Source organism: Microcaecilia unicolor, chromosome 7 (genome assembly GCF_901765095.1).
Source record: "Microcaecilia unicolor chromosome 7, aMicUni1.1, whole genome shotgun sequence".
In the NCBI taxonomy this organism is placed as follows: domain Eukaryota; kingdom Metazoa; phylum Chordata; class Amphibia; order Gymnophiona; family Siphonopidae; genus Microcaecilia; species Microcaecilia unicolor.
Window position 1 is genome coordinate 98,668,342 of NC_044037.1, and position 20,367 is coordinate 98,688,708.

Here is a 20,367-nt window from a genome sequence, read left to right on the forward strand (position 1 = left end):
TCCCAACACCGCAAACCGGAGAAACCGGTGGTGCGGAGGCCAAATAGGAATGTGCAAGTAAGCGTCTTTCAGGTCCAGAGACGTGAGAAGCTCTCCTGGCTGTACCGCCGCAATGATGGAGCGCAGGGTTTCCATGCAAAAATGCCGCACTCTTAGTGACTTGTTGACTTCCTTTAAGTCAAGTATGGGCCGAAAAGACCCTCCTTTTCGCGGCACCACAAAGTAAATGGAGTAACGACCGTAGCCGATCTCGGCAGGAGGCACAGGGACCACCGCCCCGAGGTGCAACAAGCCTTGCAAGGTCTCCTCTACTGCCGCCCGTTGAACGGCAGAGCTGCAACGGGACTCCACAAACACATCTCTCACCGGGGCATTGAATTCTAATCTGAAGCCATCTCTGATCAGGTTCAAAACCCACTGATCTGAGGTAATCTTGACCCATTCCTCGAGAAAGAGGGAAAGACATCCTCCAACTGCAGGAATTGAGGAGTGGGCCGCCCATGAACTCCAGGCCTTGAGCCGAACGCTGCGGAATGTTTGTCCGAGCGAAAGGAGTTCCTCTGCTGAAAGCGGGCACGTGAAATAAACCAGCAGAACGCCCCGGGCGGTACCTTCTAGCTTCATGGAAGCAAGGTCTGGAAAAGGAGGGAACCGCCTGACCCTTGGAAGAAGGCCGCGGCTTATCCTCGGGTAAGCGCTGGGGTATAGTTTCCCCCAGGCCTTTAACAATTTTCTCCAACTCCTCACCAAATAGGAGAAGGCCCTGGAAGGGCAACTTCACCAACCTTTGCTTAGAGGCCATGTCAGCCACCCAATGCCGTAGCCATAGAAGGCGGCGAGCGGCCACCGCCACAGCCATCTGTTTAGCCGAAGCTCTGACCAGATCAAAGAGGGTGTCAGACAAAAATGACAAGGCAGACTCCATCTGCGGTGCCACCTCCGCAAGGGGCTCTGCTCCATCCCTGGGCTGTTCCACTGCTTGTTGCAACCAAGAGAGGCAGACTCGAGCAGCATAACAACTGCACACAGGTGCCCGTAAGGCTAGGCCTGAAATCTCAAAGGACTGTTTGATTGCTGATTCCAGACATCGGTCCTGTATGTCCTTCAGGGCGACCCCTCCCTCTACTGGGAGGGTAGTCTTTTTCGTCACAGCCATGACTAGGGCATCCACTTTAGGCACGGCCAAGCGTGCCAAGTGCTCCTCACTAAGAGGGTATAAGTGCCCCATTGCCCTTGCAACTTTCAAAGGCCCCTCAGGGTCAGCCCACTGAGCCGAAATAAGCTCTTGGATGGAGTATTGCAAAGGAAAGGCTCGAGCAGGCTTCTTAGTACTTGCCATACTCAGATTACCAGAGGCGGCTTCGCCCATCACAGGATCTTCAATAGAGAGGGCCTGTAAGGCATCAGAAATAAGCGCTGGCAGCTCCTCACGGTGGAAAATCCTAACCGCAGTGGGATCATCTGGATCCAGTGGCAATCCTACACCTTCCTCTGGCTCTTCGGACCAGGAAGGCCTGCCAGACCCCTCAGAATCCCCACAGCCTGAGCACGGGGGGGGGGGGGGGGGGGGGGGGGGGTGCGCCACTCTCTGAAGAGGAATTTACCCTTCTGCGCTTGTCTTGCGGCCAACTGTCTGGGGAAAAAAACACCTGATGGCAATCCCGGCCAGTCTCCACCAGAGGGGAACCAGGTAGCAACGCAGAGTAAGACATCTGCGGCAGAGCTCTTTTAACATGAACGCTTTATGTAAAAGCAACACAAACTCAAGGGGGAAAGGCTCACCCTGGCCTCCCGGTTCCAATCTGGGGTAAGCAGCTCCTCTGGTAGCCTCCATCTGAGGCTCCCCTCCGGCCTCAGACCCCTCTGCTCCTGTGGGGGTCGAGCCAAGTAGCGCTCGAAGATGGCGCCCGCTGTCATCTCCACCGAGCGGGAAGAAACCTCGCTCGCCATGCTCGGGCCGGCCCTGATGTGTGAAGAGCACGATTTACAGAGCCCCACTGCGGATCTGCGCTTGCCACAACGTGAACAGCGCTTAACAACCTCCGCAGCCATCGCCAAAAATGACGAAAAATTTCAAAATGGCGGATTTGCGCCAAAAACATCCCGATCGCGGGCCCTCCCCGCAAGAGCTACAAGACTATCTTACCTCACCAGACCGAGTCACAGAGCTCCGGTCATGCTGCACAGACAGAAGGAAGCCTCAGAATCGTAGCGCTAACAAGCGTGTTGCGTTGTTTTTATCTTTTTTTTTTTACGCTGCGAGGAAAGTTAGAGGCAATAGCTACAGAGGCACTCCGGAGATCCAGGAGAGTGGGAAATGCAAGGAAAGGACGAACCAATGTGCCTACATCCACATCGAAGTGTGTGGGAAAGGCATGGAAAGGACATACCAATGTGCCTGCATCCACATAGAAGAGTGTGGGAAAGGCAGGGACAGGGCAAACCTATATGCCTGCATCCACATAGGGGGAAGGGTAAGGCAGGGAAAGGGCTAACCTATGTGCCTTTAAAGTGAAGCTGCAATAGCCACAACACCCCTGCTACAACTGGCAAAAGCCCAGGAGCCACCCCAGGCAGATTTTTGAAGGAGCTGGATAAGCTGCGTCCAACCCTGCTGGGGAGATAGAGAATACTGAGAGGCAGATGGAGCTAGCTGGCCAAGAGGCACTACGGTTTTCAGTGTTCTCCATCTCCCCCTGCTGGTAGGTGGACACAACCCATTCGTAATGGATTCATCTGCTTGATGACATGGAAACTGTGGATATACAGTGATGAAAAATGCCTACTGTAGGAGGGAGGAGCTGCATCAGTCCTAACTGCTTGTACTACCAGGGAAAAATGGCAAGTAGCAGGAAGTCAGTTCATTCTAGCTGATTTGTAGGAAAAATATATTTTTTTAAACTGTTTTTCTTGATATCACTGCAATAAACGTACTGCCTTTGCCTCTGCAATATTGGAGATCCTGAAGGGGCTATGCATAAGTCCAATGTACATTATGATGGGACTTACTTCCATCTGTCACTTCAGAGCCTAATACCTGCTTTTTAAAAATAATGTGTGACCATCTTTGGGAAAAGGTGACTAAGTCACCAGAAACAAAAATGAGCTTTTAATGAATTCTGATAGATTAAACAATTTGTAATGCAACAATTCAAGCCCCATCCTTTTAAATGAAAAAGTTAGAAGTTCCAACATGCAACTTTTTGCAGTGTTTATGGACCCATGACATGAAAAACTGGCCACTCAGCATTCTACTAATACTTAACATTTCTAGAGCGCTACTAGGGTTATGCAGCGCTGTACAATTTAACAAAGAGAGACAGTCTCTGCTCAAAGAGCTTACAATCTAATAGACAAGTGAACGGTCGGGTCTGTCCGAAAGGATCTGCTACTTTAGTCACCTTTTCCCAGTCACATCTGTTTGCTTATCAGAGGCGGTGTCTAGCTGACCTGGTTCAGAACTACCATGCACTAGGTGTTAGGCTTCTGAATTGTGCGGCCTGTAAGGATGACTTTTGAATTGAGACCCTTTGTGGTGTTCTCTCTCAAATAATCAAAAAGGGAATAGCGGATTCGTGGAGAAATAAATTATGTGGAAAATAGCCATACTGGAAAAGCAATGTTAAACCTATACTGTCACTTTAAAGAGACAGTAACCTGGAAAGAAGTGAAAAGTTTCAGGACTTTATAAAAGCACAGTTCTTGCTTCAGGGCATTGATTAAAGATTATTATTTCCTACCATTTTGAGAACCGATACAGACAAATGGAAGATTGTGTTTCTTTTTACTACTGGTTGCACAATAGTAGAGTGTACTTTATTACTTTTTATTTTACACACTTAAATCAAAGTGATTTACACAAAAATATACAAAGCAGAATACATACATCAACAATAAATTAAAGGCATCTTTAATATCCACTTAAACCGCAAAAGTTTCAGAGCACATCTCAATTGGCCTTTTAAAGCATTCCATAACTGTAACCCGGTCACAGAAAAAGCACATCTAGTCTCACAATATCTTGTGTGGGACACCACATCATATGACAAACGCACTGTTGTCTCAGACCTCAAACTCATAACAGGGCATTACACAACAAAACTCTCTTTCAAATACTTTTGTGCTGATCTATAAATAGCCCTTTTCACATAACAAAGAACTTTAAACTGTATTCTACTGTGGGAATACAGAGAATAGGACCAATGTTGAAGGGATAATACACAAAAACAGAGGTGTGCAGGTGTGTGCACGGTTTCTGTGACGGCTATTTGAAAGGTGCAGCTCCTTAATTATATTACAGTGAATTTGCTAAAAATCAAATTAGATGCAACACTTTGAAGAGTTTGAAGTTTTGAAGTTAACTGAACAGAAATGGAACAGTGACTTTGCCTGCCTGTTGTCTACTTTTTTATACTGACTATGATATTGTTCATGTATTTTACTTTTGTTAGTTTAGAATGTACACCACTTAGATCTGCTTGTCAGTACATGCAATATAAAAAGTATAACAAAAGAAAAATATACAGTGAAACCTTGGTTATCGTCGGTTTCGGTTTTCGTTGATTTTTTCAGTGAAAATTTTGTCTCGGATTTCGTTGGTTGCCTCGGTTTTCGCTGCTAATTTTGCGAAAACAAAGGGCAACCCACGCATTCTCCTGCTCACTGGATTTATATTGATTCATATGGAAATAATTGCCTCGGTTTTCGTCTGTTACGGTTGTCGTTGATTGTTTTCGGACGGATTATCAACAAAAACCGAGGTATCACTCTAGTTGAATAATAACTGTCAAAAAAAAAAATAAAAATCACAACTCACCACAACTGCAGTTAAAAAATGCAGCATTCGAGAATTATTATAAACACCTTCAAATACCTGAAAGAGAAAAGCAAATATGGGAAAATTAGGTTCTTACCATGATAATTTTCTTTCCTTTAGTCATAGCAGATGCAGCCATTACAGATGGGTTGTGTCCATCAACCAGCAGAGGGAGATAGAGAGCACACTTTTTTCAGTGCCTCATACCAGCTTGCTCCACTGCCTCTCTTCAGTATTTGAAGCTTCCAAAGCAGTATGGCAAACCGCAATGGGAATAACATGAGCTTTCCTCACAGCGAACGATGGCCCTACAACAAAGGGCATTAACTCAGAATGGAGGGAATGAAACATCCTCCCGCATAAACTCATCCTCCAAAACATGAAACTGGAGGAAATTAAGTCATCCTCCTTTAATTGAACAAGAATTCTGAAGACTGTTTTCCGACTTTCTCCCAAGGACGGAATCTCCAGGAAACACGAACAGAACCTGAAATAGATTTACAGCAGATAGCATCAGACAGGGAGGGATCATGGCTGCATCAGCTATGACTAAAGGAAAGAAAATTATCACGGTAAGAACCTAATTTTCATTTCCTTGTCATCAAGCAGATGCAGCCATTACAGATGGGATGTATCAAAGCAATCCCTAGATAGGGTGGGAACAAGCCACACCACGCGCCAGCACTTGCGCTCCAAAATGTGCGTCCCTCCTGGCAGCCACATCCAGCCTGTAATGTCGGGCAAAAGAGAGCTTAGAAGCACATGTTGCTGCACTACAAATCCCTTGAAGAGAGAGTGCTCCAGTTTCAGCCCAAGAGGAGGAAATTCCTCTAGTGGAATGTGCTTTAGGCAAGCAAATAAGCTGATAAGATAGATTCTTTAAGCCAGCGGGCAATAGTGGCTTTAGACGCTGGAAACCCTCTGCGACGACCTGATAGCAAAACAAACAGATGATCAGAGGTCTTGAAAGAGTTAGTAACTCGCAGATACAGCAGCAGAGTCCTGCACATGTCCAACAGCTGCAATTGCTAAAAAGATTCTGGAAACTCCTCCTCGACAAAGGAGGGCAAGAAAATAGGTTAGTTTAGGTGAAACGCTGAAACCACCTTAGGCAAGAAGGAAGGCACGGTCCGAACCGTGACCCCGGACTCTGAGAATTGCAGACGAGGGTCTCTACAGGACAGCGCCTGGAGCTCTGACACCAGTCTTGCCGAAGTAATGGCCACTAACAAGACGGCCTTCAGTGTCAAATCTTTCTCTGAAGCACGCCGAAGCGGTTCAAAGGGAGCACCCTGAAGGGACTTCAGCACTAGCCCCAGGCTCCGAGCTGGACAAGGTGCACGAACGGGAGGACGGAGCCGAAGCACCCCTCTAAGAAACCGTGCCACATCCAGATGAGCAGCTAAAGTCAAGCCTTCAACCTTGCCACGGAGGGAGGCCAACGCTGCCACTTGCACCCACAGGGAATTATAGGCCAAACCTTTTTGTACACCATCCTGCAAAAAGTCCAGAATCGGCGAGACAGGAGCCCGCAGGGGTGTGATCTCTCTGGAAGCACATCAGACTTCAAACTGGCGCCAAATCCTGGCATAAGCCACGGAAGTGGAACACTTGCAGGCTTGCAGGAGAGTGGTAATTACTTTATTGGAATAGCCTCTGCCTCTCAATTGCGCCCTCTCAATCACCAGGCCATAAGACCAAATCGGCCGGCGTCCTCCATGGTCACTGGACCCTGTGACAACAGGTTGGGAACCAGAGGTAACTGAAGGGGATCCTCTACGAGCATCTGTCGGAGGTCTGCATACCAAGGCCTCCTGGGCCAATCCGAGGCGACGAGAACCACTTCTCCTGGATGCAGCCGAATCCGCAGGAGCACTCGCCCTATCAAGGGCCACGGAGGGAACACATACAGTAGGGCCGGAGGCCAGGGTTGAGCCAAGGCATCCAACCCCGCCGCATGAGGATCTCTCCGTTTGCTGAAGCACGGGACTTTGGCATTGGTGCTTGTCGCCATTAGATCCATCACGGGCTTGCCCCACTTGGCACATATCTGCAGGAACACTTCGTCTGCAAGTTCCCACTCCGCTGGATCGATCTGATGCCTGCTTAGATAATCGGCTTGCACATTGCTCTGACCTGCAATGTGAGCTGCCAACAGAAACTGTAGATGCAGCGCGGCCCAGTGGCAAATTTGTTCAGCCTGCGCAGCTAGAGCTCTGCACTGAGTGCCGCCTTGTCGATTTATGTAGGCCACTGCTGTCGTGTTGTCCGACATCACTCTGACAGCCAATCCTTCCAGGGTCACTTGAAAGGCCAGAAGCGCCTGAAACACCGCTTTCAACTCTAGGCGGTTGATGGACCACTCCGACTCCTCGGGTGTCCATAGACCCTGGGGGCATGCTTCCCCTTGCAATGTGCGCCCCAGCCTTTCAGACTGGCATCTGTCACCACTAGGCACCAATCGGGGAGCGCCAGCGGCCTTCCTCGCCGCAGCATGCTGTCTGAGAGCCACCACTCCATGCTGAGTCGGGCCGCAGGGAGCCAAGAGTCTGCATTGGTAATCCTGAGATACTGGAGACCATCTTTGGAGTAGAGCATACTGTAGAGGTCTCAGGTGCGCTCTCGCCCAGGGCACCAGTTCCATGGTGGCCGTCATCGATCCAAGCAGCTGGACAATGTCCCAAGGTCACAGACGGTGCATCCTCAGGAGCAGACGGACCTGATTCTGAAGCTTGCACCGCCTTTGCTCGGGTAGGTACACATACCCCGAGGCTGTGTCGAACCTGGCACCCAAATATTCTAGAGACTGCGAGGGGGTCGGGTGACTTTTGGCCAAATTGACGACCCAGCCCAGAGATTGAAGTACTGAGACCACTCTGGTTGTTACATGCTGACTCTCTGCAGCAGAGTTTGCTCGAATGAGCCAGTCGTCCAGGTACGGATGAACCCGAATACCTTCTCGCATTAGAAAGACAGCTACTACCACCATAACCTTCAAAAAGGTGCGGGGAGCTGTGGCGAGGCCAAAAGGCAAGGCCCGGAACTGGAAATGCTTTCCCATCACCGCAAACCTCAGAAACTTATGGTGCGGGGGGCCAAATTGGAATGTGCAAGTAAGCTTGTTTCAGGTCCAGAGACGTGAGAAACTCTCCTGGCTGTACCGCCGCAATGACGGAGCGCAGGGTTTCCATGTGAAAATGCCGCACTCTCAGGGACTTGTTTAATTCTTTTAAATCCAGAATAGGGCGAAAAGACCCTCCTTTTTGCGGCACCACAAAATAGATGGAGTAGCGGCCGCAGCCGTGTTCGGCGGGAGGTACCGGGGACACAGCCCCTATCTGAATCCTTGTAAAGTCTCCTCTACCGCCGCCCGTTTGGCGGCAGAACCGCATCGGGACTCCACAAACACGCCTCTTACAGGGGCGTCGAATTCTATTCTGTAACCGTCTCTGATCAGGTCCAAGACCCACTGATCTGAGGAAATGTTTGTTTATTTATTTATTGCATTTGTATCCCACATTTTCCCACCTTTTTGCGGGTTCAGTGTGGCTTACAATAGGAGTTAAATGTTGGATATACAATTTGTTACAGATTGGTTATGGATTACATTGTGCAGAGTTGGCCCACTCCTCGGCAAAGAGGGAAAGAAGTCCTCCGATGACAGGACTCGAGGAGAGGGCCGGCGCACCATCATTGAGAGGGTCGCCCCTGAACTCCAGGCCTTGAGCCAGTGGCTGTGGAACGTTTGTCCGAGCGAAAGGAGTTCCTCTGCTGAAAACGGGCACGAGACGTGAACCCAGCAGAACGCCCCGGGCGGTACCTTCGAGCTTCACGGAAGCGAGGTCTGTAAGAGGAGTGGACCTCCGCACCCTTAGAGGAAGGCCGAGGTCTATGTTCGGGCAAGCGCTGGGGTTTAGCTTCACCCAGGCTCTTCACAATTTTCTCCAACTCCTCACCAAACAGGAGAAGGCCATGAAAGGGCAACTTCACCAACCTTTGCTTAGAGGCCATGTCCACCGCCCAATGCCGTAGCCAAAGAAGACGGCGAGCCACCACTGCTACTGCCATGTGTTTAGCCGAAGCTCTGACAATATCATAAAGGGCGTCAGCAAGAAAGGACAAGGCCGACTCCATCCGCGGAGCCACATCTGAAAAGGGCTCCGCTCCATCACCGGGCTGTTCCACTGCCTGTTGCAACCAAGCCAGGCAGGCTCTAGCAGCATAACAACTGCATGCAGACACCCGAATAGTGAGACCTGCAATTTCAAATGACCATTTAAGTGCTGACTCCAGTCTACGGTCTTGAATATCCTTCAGGGCAAGGCCTCCTTCAACAGGGAGGGTAGTTCTCTTTGTCACAGCTGTGACTAGGGCATCCACTTTAGGCATAGCAAAGCGAGCCATATGCTCCTCACTCAGAGGGTATAATTGCCCCATAGCCCCAGAAACTTTCAAAGGTCCCTCGGGGTCAGCCCATTGAGCCGAAATAAGCTCTTGGATGGAGTCATGCAAAGGAAAGGCTCGAGCAGGCTTTTTGGTACTAGCCATCCTAGGATTCACAGAGGAAGCTGTGCCACCGGCAGGGTCCTCAATAGAGAGAGCCTGCAGGGCATCAGAAATAAGCACTGGCAGCTCATCACGGTGGAAAATCCTCACCGCAGAGGGATCGTCCAGATCCTGAGTCACTTCTGCACCAGACTCTGGCTCCTCAGACCATGAAGGCCTGCCAGAGTCCTCCGAATCCACGCAGCCCGACCACGGGGGGGGGGGGGGGGGGGGGGGGGGGGAATGGAGGTGCAGCACTCTCTGAAGGGGAATGAGCCCTTCTGCGCTTCATATTCTGCCAATTATCAGGGAATAACGCCTCAGAGGGCATACCCAGGCTAGAATCCACCCGGGGGGGGGGGGGGGGGGGGGGGCATTAGAAGAGGCCCGCACCGGGCTTTGTGGGAGAGCTCTTTTAAGCATGTATGCTTTATGCATTAATAAGACAAAATCAGGGGAGAAAAACTCACCCTGGGCACCCGGATCTCTGCCGGGGCTAGTAGTTCCCATATCAGCGTCACTTCGAGGCCTCCCCCCGGGCTCAGGACTCTCCGTCTCAGCGGAGGTCGCGCCATGTGGTAAATTAAAAATGGCGCCCGCTGCCAGCTCAGAGCGCGAAGAATCGTCGCTCGCCATACTCGGGCCGGTCTCTAACGTCTGTACAGCACGATTTACAGAGCCCCGCTGCTGATCTGCGCTTGCCACACTTGGAACAGCGCTTTACTGTCTCCGCAGCCATCGCTGAAAAACGGCGGTAAAATTCAAAATGGCGGTTCGCGCCAAAATCGCCCCGGGCCCACCCCGGAGGAGTCAGAAAACACTCTTACCTCACTGGACCAAGTATCACAGCTCCGGTCCCACAGAAAAAGGCAAGGAAAAACCTCTGTTCCAGCGTCTAAGTGCTTTTTTTTTTTTTTTTTTAACGCTGTGAGGAAAGCAGAGGTAAATAGAACTCCGGAGGCTCAGGTGAGTGGGAAAGGCAGGGAAAGGGCGAACCTATGTGCCTGCATCCACTGTTGGTGGGGAAGGCCAGGGAAAGCTAAGCAATGTGTCCACATCCACAGAGGTATGGGTAAGGCAGGGAAAGGGCGAACCTATGTGTCTTTAAAGTGAAGCTGCTATAGCCTCCAACACCCCTGCTAACAACTGGCAAAAGCACAGGAGCAACCTCCAGGCAGATTTTAGATGGAGCTCGAAGAAGCTGCAGCCACTCTGCTAGGGGAGACAGAGAATACTGAAGAGAGGCAGAGGAGCAAGCTGGAATGAGGCACTGAAAAAAGTGCGCTCTCTATCTCCCTCTGCTGGTTGATGGACACAACCCATCTGTAATGGCTGCATCTGCTTGATGACAAGGAAGCTGCATTTACTAATCTGGTCTGTAACACATGGTAACAGTGTGGTATGGTCCACAACACAATTTATTCCTAGCTAAAGTCTAATGTAGAAATAGCAAATGGGTCATTCCATGTCAAGTGGTCTGATTTCAGAGAAGTGCCCTCCTCGACCATCACGGATTTCGATGGAATTTTCTGTGAACATTCATACATGTCCCCAATGAATATTGGTAAAGTTTTACGTTCGCCGATGCCGGCGGTCGGGAAGAATCACCACTTGCCATGCTCGTGCCAGCATTAGCGTCTAGGCAGCATGTGCTGCAAAGCTCCGCTGCTGATCTGCGTTTCCCACAGTGGGAGCAGCGCTTAACCCCTTCAGCAACCATCAAATACAGAACTTATGCCGCAAAGAGCGCTGTCAGCGGGAACCCCCCTGGAGGAGCTAGGCACCACTCTAACCTCAGGAGACCGAGTCAAACGAGCTGCGGTCAAGCTGCACCAAACCAGGAGCTCAAGAGAAAGCCTCTCTCTGTTTTGTTTTTTTTACTGTGAGGAAAGTTAGAGGCAGCCAGCCACAGAGGAACTGCGGGAGGAGGGGGAATGGGGTAAGGCAGGGACAGGGAAAACCAAGTATGCCTTTAAAGTGGGCACCACCAGCCACAACACCCCCTGCTCTACTGGCAAAGCACAGGAGCCACCCCAGGCAGAAATCCAGGAGATGAGAAGAAACGTCCACATCTGCTGGGAGATACTGAAGGCAGAGGGGGTTGGGCGTCCTGGAACACCATGTGCTTTCAGTGTTCTCTATCTGCACCTGCTGGTAGGCGGATACAACCCATCAGTTAATGGATTCATCTGCTGTTGATGACAAGGATTACTAAGATAATTAAAAAAAAGGTAAAATTATGTATCATACCTGATAATTTTCTTTCCATTAATCATAGCTGATCAATCCATAGACTGGTGGGTTGTGTCCAGCAGGTGGAGATAGAGAGCAATCCTTTTGCCTCCCTATATGTGGTCATGTGCTGCCGGAAACTCCTCAGTATGTCGATATCCAAGCTCCATCCGCAGGACTCAGCACTTTAGAGAATTACACCCACAAAGGGACACTCTGCCCAGCTCACCACCGCCGAAACGGGGGAGGGGAATTAACCCAGCTCATCCCCACACAAGTGGGGGAGGGGAATCCGTCCAGCTCATCCCCGCGGAGCGGGGGAGGGACACCACACACGCCGACGCGGGGGGATCTGGCTTATCCTGCAACCGCAACCGCGGGAGGAGCTGACTGACCCTAACACCACCGAAGCGGGAGGGGTACAAAGCTGCCCTACTGCCGCACGAAGCGGGAGGGAGCGCCGGCAGAATTTAAGTCTCAATCCAGCCCCGTAAAACGGAGGGGAGAGGAATGCAGCAGCTCACTGTAACACAAATTCGTCTCAACTCTTGAAGAATTCATTGAAAAACTTGAACACGAAGTCCTCCTGAACAGGAACTGAAGACTAAACTTGAACCTGAAATGCAACCAGAATATAAACAATACAGATATCTGGGAGGGACTATGGATTGATCAGCTATGATTAATGGAAAGAAAATTATCAGGTATGATACATAATTTTACCTTCCATATCATCATGCTGATCAATCCATAGACTGGTGGGATGTACCGAAGCAGTACTCACCCAGGGCGGGACATTGAAATCCCTGACCGCAACACTGAAGCTCCAAACCGGGCATCCGCCCGAGCAGCCACAGCCAAGCGGTAATGCCTGGAGAAGGTATGGGATGATGCCCAAGTTGCCGCCTTGCAAATCTCTTCCAAGGAGACGGACCCGGCCTCTGCCATCGAGGCCGCCTGAGCTCTAGTGGAGTGAGCCTTCAGCTGGATAGGCAGCACCTTCCCCGCGGCCACATAAGCCGCTGCAATGGCTTCCTTGACCCATCTTGCCAATGTAGGCTTAGCAGCCTGCAGACCCTTACGAGGACCTGCAAACAGGACAAACAGATGATCCGATTTCTGGAAATCATTGGTCACTTCCAAGTATCTGATGATGACTCGTCTCACATCCAGATATTTGAGAGCAGAGTATTCCTATGGGTAGTCCTCCCTACGAAAGGAAGGGAGACAGAGCTGCTGATTCACATGGAAGCGAGAAACAATCTTGGGCAGGAAGGAAGGCACTGTGCGAATAGTCACTCCTGCCTCAGTGAACTGCAGAAAAGGCTCTCGACATGAGAGCGCCTGGAGCTCGGAAACTCTTCTGGCTGAAGTGATAGCCACCAAAAAGACTGCTTTCAACGTCAGGTCTTTCAGAGATGCCCTCGACAAGGGTTCAAAAGGCGGCTTCTGCAAGGCTCTTAGCACCAGGTTGAGATTCCACGCAGGCACCACTGAGTGCAGAGGAGGGCGCAGGTGATTAACTCCCTTGAGAAAGCGCACCACATCTGGCTGCGAAGCCAGGGAAGCACCCTTCAGGCGGCCCCTGAAGCAAGCCAGAGCCGCTACCTGGACTTTAAGGGAACTGAGCGACAGGCCTTTCTCCAGACCTTCTTGCAGGAACGCCAACACTGAAGAAATTGGAGCAGTGAAGGGAGAAAGTGAGCCTGCTTCACACCACGCTGCAAAGGTACGCCAAACCCTGGCGTAAGCAGTAGAAGTAGAGCGCTTCCTCGCTCTCAGCATAGTGGCGATGACCTTGTCTGAGAAGCCCTTCTTTCTCAGACGCTGCCGCTCAATAGCCAGGCCGTAAGACCAAAGGGGGAGGGATCCTCCATCACCACGGGACCCTGATGTAACAGGCCCTGCTCCACTGGCAGCCGCAGAGGATCGTCGACTGAGAGCCTGATCAAGTCCGCATACCAGGGACGTCTGGGCCAGTCCGGACCCACCAGGATTATCCGGCCCGGATGCTTTGCCACCCGGTCTAGCACCCTGCCCAACATGGGCCAGGGCGGGAACACATAGAGAAGCTCTTGTGTCGGCCACTGTTGGAGAAGAGCATCTACTCCCAGGGATCGAGGGTCCCGTCCTCTGCTGAAAAAGCGCGGCACTTGGCAACTGGCCGATGACGCCATCAGATCTAGGCTCGGCTGGCCCCAGCGCTTCGTGATGTCCAAGAACGCCTGAGCAGATAGCTGCCACTCTCCGGGCTCCAAGGTACGGCGACTGAGAAAGTCCGCCTTGACATTCATGACTCCGGCAATGTGGGCCGCTGACAGCTGTTCCAGGTTCGCTTCCGCCCACTGGCATAGATTCATGGCCTCCTTGGCTAGAGGGGCGCTCTTGGTACCTCCCTGGCGGTTGACATAGGCCACAGCCGTGGCATTGTCCGACAGGACCCGTACTGGCTTCAACGCCAGTACCGGGATGAACTCCAAAAGCGCCAACTGAATGGCTCCGAGTTCCAGGAGGTTGATAGACCACTTTGCCTCTGCAGGAGACCAGAGCCCCTGCGCTGTCCTTCCCAAGCAGTGGGCTCCCCAGCCCGACAAAGAGGCGTCCGTCGTGACGACAATCCACTCCGGGGTCACCAGAGGCATTCCTGCAGACAACTTGTCTGTCTGCATCCACCAGCTCAGCGCCTTGCGCACTGCTGGGTCCAAGGGAAGGCGCACAGCATAATCCTCCGACATCGGAGTCCAGCGCTGCAGCAGAGAGTGTTGTAGTGGTCTCATATGAGCCCTGGCCCAGGGCACTACTTCCATCGTGGCCGTCATAGAGCCCAACAGCTGCACATAGTCCCAAGCCCGAAGATGAGAGGCTACTAGGAACTGGTCCACCTGAGCCTGAAGCTTGACAATCCGATTGTCTGGCAGGAACACTCTGCCCACTTGGGTGTCGAATCGAACTCCCAGATACTCCAGGGACTGAGTCGGGCGCAGCTGGCTCTTCTCCCAGTTGATGATCCACCCCAGGGAGCTCAAAAGAGCAACCACCCGGTCCACAGCTTTGCTGCACTCTGCATAAGAGGGGGCTCTGATCAACCAGTCGTCCAGATAAGGATGGACTTGTACTCCTTCCTTTCGCAGGAAGGCCGCGATGACCACCATTACTTTGGAGAAGGTCCGCGGAGCAGTAGCCAACCCGAAAGGGAGGGCTCTGAACTGGAAGTGTCGGCCCAGGACTGCAAAACGCAGAAAGCGTTGATGAGGAGGCCAGATGGGAATATGCAGGTACACTTCCTTGATGTCCAAGGAAGCCAAGAACTCTCCTGCCTTCACTGCCGCTATAACAGAGCGGAGAGTCTCCATGCGAAAGTGCCGCACTTTCAAGGCCCGATTGACCCCTTTGAGGTCGAGGATAGGCCGGACAGAACCTCCTTTCTTTGGTACCACAAAGTAAATGGAGTAACGTCCCTTGCCAATCTGATTTTCTGGCACCGGAACGACCGCACCAAGGCGGATCAGGTTGTCCAAGGTCTGCTGCACTGCCACAGCTTTGACCGGAGACTTGCAGGGAGAGAGTACAAACCCGTCTCTTAAGGGTCGGCAGAACTCTAGCTTGTAGCTGTCTCTGATGACTTCCAGCACCCAAGCGTCTGAAGTTACTCTGGTCCACTCGCCCAGAAACGAGGACAGGCGTCCTCCAATCTGCACTGGGCCATGGACCAAGACCCCGTCATTGGGTACGAGACCCTGGGGGAGGACCGGAGGGCGTACCTCCGGGACGGCGGTCTCTGCGAAAGGAATGCTGCTTGGGGGAGAAGTTCCTTTTGAAGGAAGAGGGGGCAGAGGAGCCCGACTTGCCCGGGCGATACCGACGGGCTTCCTGAAACCGTCCTCTGGAGATACCGGGGCGAGCACTGGCCCGAGCCCTGACCTCTGGTAACCTCTTGCCCTTAGACGTGCCGAGATCGGTCACGATTTTGTCCAGCTCGACCCCAAAGAGCAGCTTGCCTTTAAAAGGCAACTTAGCCAGGCGGGACTTAGAGGCGTGGTCCGCAGACCAATGTTTCAGCCAAAGCCAGCACCGCGCAGAGACTGTCTGAGCCATGCCTTTAGCCGAGGCTCTCAAGACATCATACAGTAAGTCTGCCAAATAAGCCAAGCCCGATTCCAGGGCCGGCCAGTCAGCCCTCAAGGAAGGATCCGAGGGGGAAGCCCGCTGCACCATCGTCAGGCACGCCCTGGCCACATAGGAGCCGCAAACTGAGGCCTGCAAACTTAAGGCAGCCGCCTCGAAGGACGACCTTAAAGCCGCTTCCAATCTTCTGTCTTGGGCGTCCTTTAGTGCCGTGCCACCTTCCACCGGCAACGCCGTTTTCTTAGTCACCGCAGTGATTAAAGAATCCACGGTAGGCCAAATAAAGGCCTCACGTTCACTTTCAGGCAAAGGATAGAGGCGGGACATAGCCCTAGCCACTTTGAGGCTCGCTTCCGGGACATCCCATTGAGCCGAAATTAAGGTGTGCATGGCATCATGCACGTGGAAGGTTCTAGGCGGGCGCTTCATCCCCAGCATAATGGCAGAGCCAACAGGGGCTGAGGGAGAGACGTCCTCTGGCGAGGAAATCTTCAAAATGCTCATGGCCTGCAGTAACAGGTTGGGCAAATCCTCTGAGCGAAAGATCCGCGCTGCAGAGGGGTCATCCGCTCCATCCGAGCGGGAATCCGTCTCCTCCAAGAAATCCCCAAAGGACCGTTGGGAGAACTCAGATACGCTGCCCTCATCTACATCAGAGGAAACAGCGTCCTCTAAGGCCTGGGAATCCACCCGAGGGCGTTTACTTCCGGGAGCCTCCACCCCGATATCGGACAAGGGAGAAGGGGCAGCGTTTTGCATAAGGAAGGCCTGATGCAGCAGCAAAATAAACTCGGGGGAGAAACCCCCCAGACTATGTATCTCAGCAGCCTGGGCCACAGCCCTAGACGCACCCTCAACCGGCGCTCGCAAGAGCGGGGGAGCAACATGCTGCGCATCCAAGATGGCGTCCGGCGCGACACTCCGCGAAGGAACCGCGCGGGAAGAACAGCGCTTAACTTTAGCCGCTTTTTTGCCGTCGCCCAAATCAAGGGCGGCCATGGCATGAACGTCTCCCAGCTCAAGGGCGGCCCAAGAAGAAGCCGTCCAAGCAGAGTGGCCGGCCAAGATGGCGGAGGCGAGCAGCGGGGGATGGGCGTTTATGGCGGGAAAAACCGCCGCGCCGGAGGAAGACCCGGGACACTGACCGGCCTCCAAACTGACACCCAACAAGGGCGAATCAGACTTTAAAACCCCCGCATCCCCGCTAGAAGCGCACACGCGGTCCGGGGAGCGATTCTTCGCGCCCTCCGACGCCATAGGCCACGTGGAGATCAATCGGGGAACCCCCTGCCCGCTATAAAAAGGTAAAAATTACCTGCTTCTCGCTCCGAGCTGTAACGACCTGGTGTCCCAGTGAGTAGCTGCAATAAACGTTTAAATAAACGTCGAAATAAACGCCCTTAAGGACGTCCAAAATTTTTTTTTTTTTTTTAACGGAGCCAGCGGGAGGGGGGAGAAAAGGAGGGACCTGGCGCCACCAGGTTTGCACTTGCTCAAGAAGAGCCCTCAACCCCAGGCACTCAACAAAACCTAAAAATTAGGCTTGGAGGCCTAGCCAGAGCTGCTGCTGTGTGACCACCACCTGCTGAGATAGAGAACATACTGAGGAGTTTCCGGCAGCACATGACCACATATAGGGAGGCAAAAGGATTGCTCTCTATCTCCACCTGCTGGTAGATGGACACAACCCACCAGTCTATGGATTGATCAGCATGATGATATGGAAAAAGAAGTTGAAAAAAATGAAAACCAGAGACAAAAAAAAAAAGGTCCCGCATAATACGAGGGAAGGAACCGAAGTCTGAAAAAGACACACATAAGAGAGCTGTGCAGAAACGCAACTGCTCTGCAGAAAAACCAAGAGTGCTGTTCTAGCACACTCATGTTGGGTAGGAAGGCACCTGCACATGTGCAATGCAGCACTACCAAAAACTTCAGAATATAACAGAACACAGGGTAGCATTTGACCAGGGCTCCATACATCACCCATAGGTGAGCAAATGATGTCCTGTTTGTCCTCAGAGAATGGACCAGTGGGGATACAGGCCATGGTGAACTGGCCACAGGATCCTGTTGGTACTACCACACAACATATTAAAGAGCCCAGTTTAAAGGGGGTCATGGATTTAAGATACTGCCTTTCTGTGGTAGAACCAAAGATGTTTACACTTATTATATGCAGGTACTACCAAACTAATCCCCTCCCCACTACAAAACAGAATGGGAACCTGCCTTATTAGCTCAGACCTGAAAGGAGCCACAGCAGTTTATCTTCAACATTGGTGGTGAAAGCTAAAAGAACTCAGCTGCTGATTCCTAGGTTTTTGGGCTGGTTCCTATAATAAGAAAATAATTGCCAAGGTAACCTATCAGCTAGCCTTAAAAAAAAAAAAAAAAAAGTATTCAGAATTCCTCATATCACAACTAGCAGATACACTGCCATCCTTCTTGGATTGTTTACACAACTGAATCACATTTCAATTAAATACAGATAAAGTAGATGATTATATATACATTTAAATAAAGGGTACTCACAGGAGAAGGTGAAGGCGAAGGTCCCTTGGGAGCACTGCGACCCCTGGAAATAAAGCAAATTCCATGTCAATAAAACAACAAACAAGCAGAACATTTTATAGGATGCAGGAACAATGCATTGTCAGTATAAGCTTTACTAGTCTCAGTCGCGCCTCAACAAGTTTTCAATTAATCATTTGACTGTGCACGCTCTTGGTTTGTTTCTGTACATTTGAAGCAAATCCGACTGTGAGCGCTCCTGTTTTATATGGAAAAATTAGGTTCTTACCATGATAATCTTCTTTCCTTTAGTCATAGCAGATGAAGCCATTACAGATGGGTTGTGTCCATCAACCAGCAGGGGGAGATAGAGAGCACTCAACTTTTCACAGTGCCTCATGGCCAGCTAGCTCCACTGCCTCTTCAGAATTTGAAGCTTCCAAAGCAGTATGGCAAACCGCAATGGGAATAACATGAACTTTCCTCACAGCAAACGATGGCCCCTTAACAAGGGCATAAACTCAAAAAAGGAGGGAATGAACTCATCCTCCTGGAGGGAATAAACTCGTCCTCCACTTTGTATAAACGGAGGAAATACTTGCATCCTCCTGGAGGGAATAAACACATCCTCCCAAAACATGAACTGGAGGTAATGAACTCATCCTCCTAAAACTGTAACAAGAATCCTGAAGACTGTTTTCCGACTCCCCAAGGAAGGAATATAACTTCAGGAAACAAGAACAGCATCTAAAATCAGAATCACTGCAATACAGACAATCATACAGGGAGGGCTCATGGTTTCATCTGCTATGACTAAAGGAAAGAAAATTATCATGGTAAGAACCTAATTTTCCCTTCCTTGTCATCAAGCAGATGGGAAAACTAGGTTCTTACCTTGGTAATTTTCTTTCCTTTAGTCATAGCAGATGAAGCCATTACGTATGGGTTATGTCCATCAACCAGCAGGGGAGATAGAGAGCAGTCAAACTTTCACAGTGCCCTCTTGGCCAGCTAGCTCCACTGCCTCTTCAGTATTTGAAGCTTCCAAAGCAGTATGGCAAACCGCAATGGGAATCACAAGAGCTTTCCTCACAGCGAACGATGGCCCATCACAAGGGCATGAACTCATAAAGGAGGGAATGCACATCCTCCTGGAGGGAATAAACTCATCCTCCTTATAGTATAAGTGGAGGGGAACACCCACGCCTCCTGGAGGGAATCACACATCCTCCCAACACACTGGAGGGAATAAACTCATCCTCCTATTTATAGAACTGGAGGGGAACACACGCACCTCCTGGAGAGAATCAACATATCCTCCAAAAAAAACATGCTGGAGGGAATGAACACATCCTCCTAAATTTAAACTGATCATGAATCCTGAAGATTGTTTTCCAACTTTCTCCCAAGGAAGGAACTTCAGAAAATTAGAACAGAACCTGAAAAACAGATTCACAGCATACAGACAATCATACAGGGAGGGCTCATGGCTTCATCTGCTATGACTAAAGGAAAGAAAATTACCAAGGTAAGAACCTAATTTTCCCTTCCTTGTCATCAAGCAGATGAAGCCATTACGTATGGGATGTAACAAAGCAATCCCTAGATAGGGTGGGAACAAGCCACACCACGCGCTAGCACTTGTGCACCAAAACGCGCATCCCTCCTGGCAGCCACATCCAGCCTGTAATGTCGGGCAAAGGAGAGCTTAGAAGCCCATGCTGCTGCACTGCATATCTCTTGAAGAGAGAGTGCTCCAGTTTCAGCCCAAGAGGAAGAAATCGCTCTAGTAGAATGTGCCTTAAAGGCTACAGGCGGAACCCTGCCGGCCAGCAGATAAGCTGAAAAGATAGTTTCTTTGAGCCAACGGGCAATAGTGGCTTTAGACGCTGGAGACCCTCTGCGACGACCTGCAAACAGCACAAAAAGATGATCAGAGGTCCTGAAAGCATTTGTAATTTGCAGATACTGCAACAGAGTCCTGCGCACATCTAAAAGGTGCAACTGCCCAAATGAATCTGGAAACTCCTCCTCAACAAAGGAGGGAAGAAAAACAGGCTGGTTTAGGTGAAACGCTGAAACCACCTTAGGCATAAAGGAAGGCACGGTCCGAACCGTGACTTCGGACTCTGAAA

General features: G+C 50.9%; 1 protein-coding gene across 1 annotated transcript in view; it reads right to left on the reverse strand.

Annotated features, from left to right (window-relative positions):
- The window catches only part of ATXN2L (ataxin 2 like), a 446,514-nt gene that overhangs the window by 391,580 nt on the left and 34,567 nt on the right, over positions 1–20,367 (reverse strand). Inside the window, exons 2-3 of the mRNA XM_030209208.1 lie at positions 18,254–18,296; positions 4,817–4,873 (exon numbers count right to left, since the gene is read on the reverse strand). Coding sequence (XP_030065068.1) covers positions 4,817–4,873; positions 18,254–18,296 — 100 coding nt within the window. The remainder of the gene's footprint in view (positions 1–4,816; positions 4,874–18,253; positions 18,297–20,367) is intronic.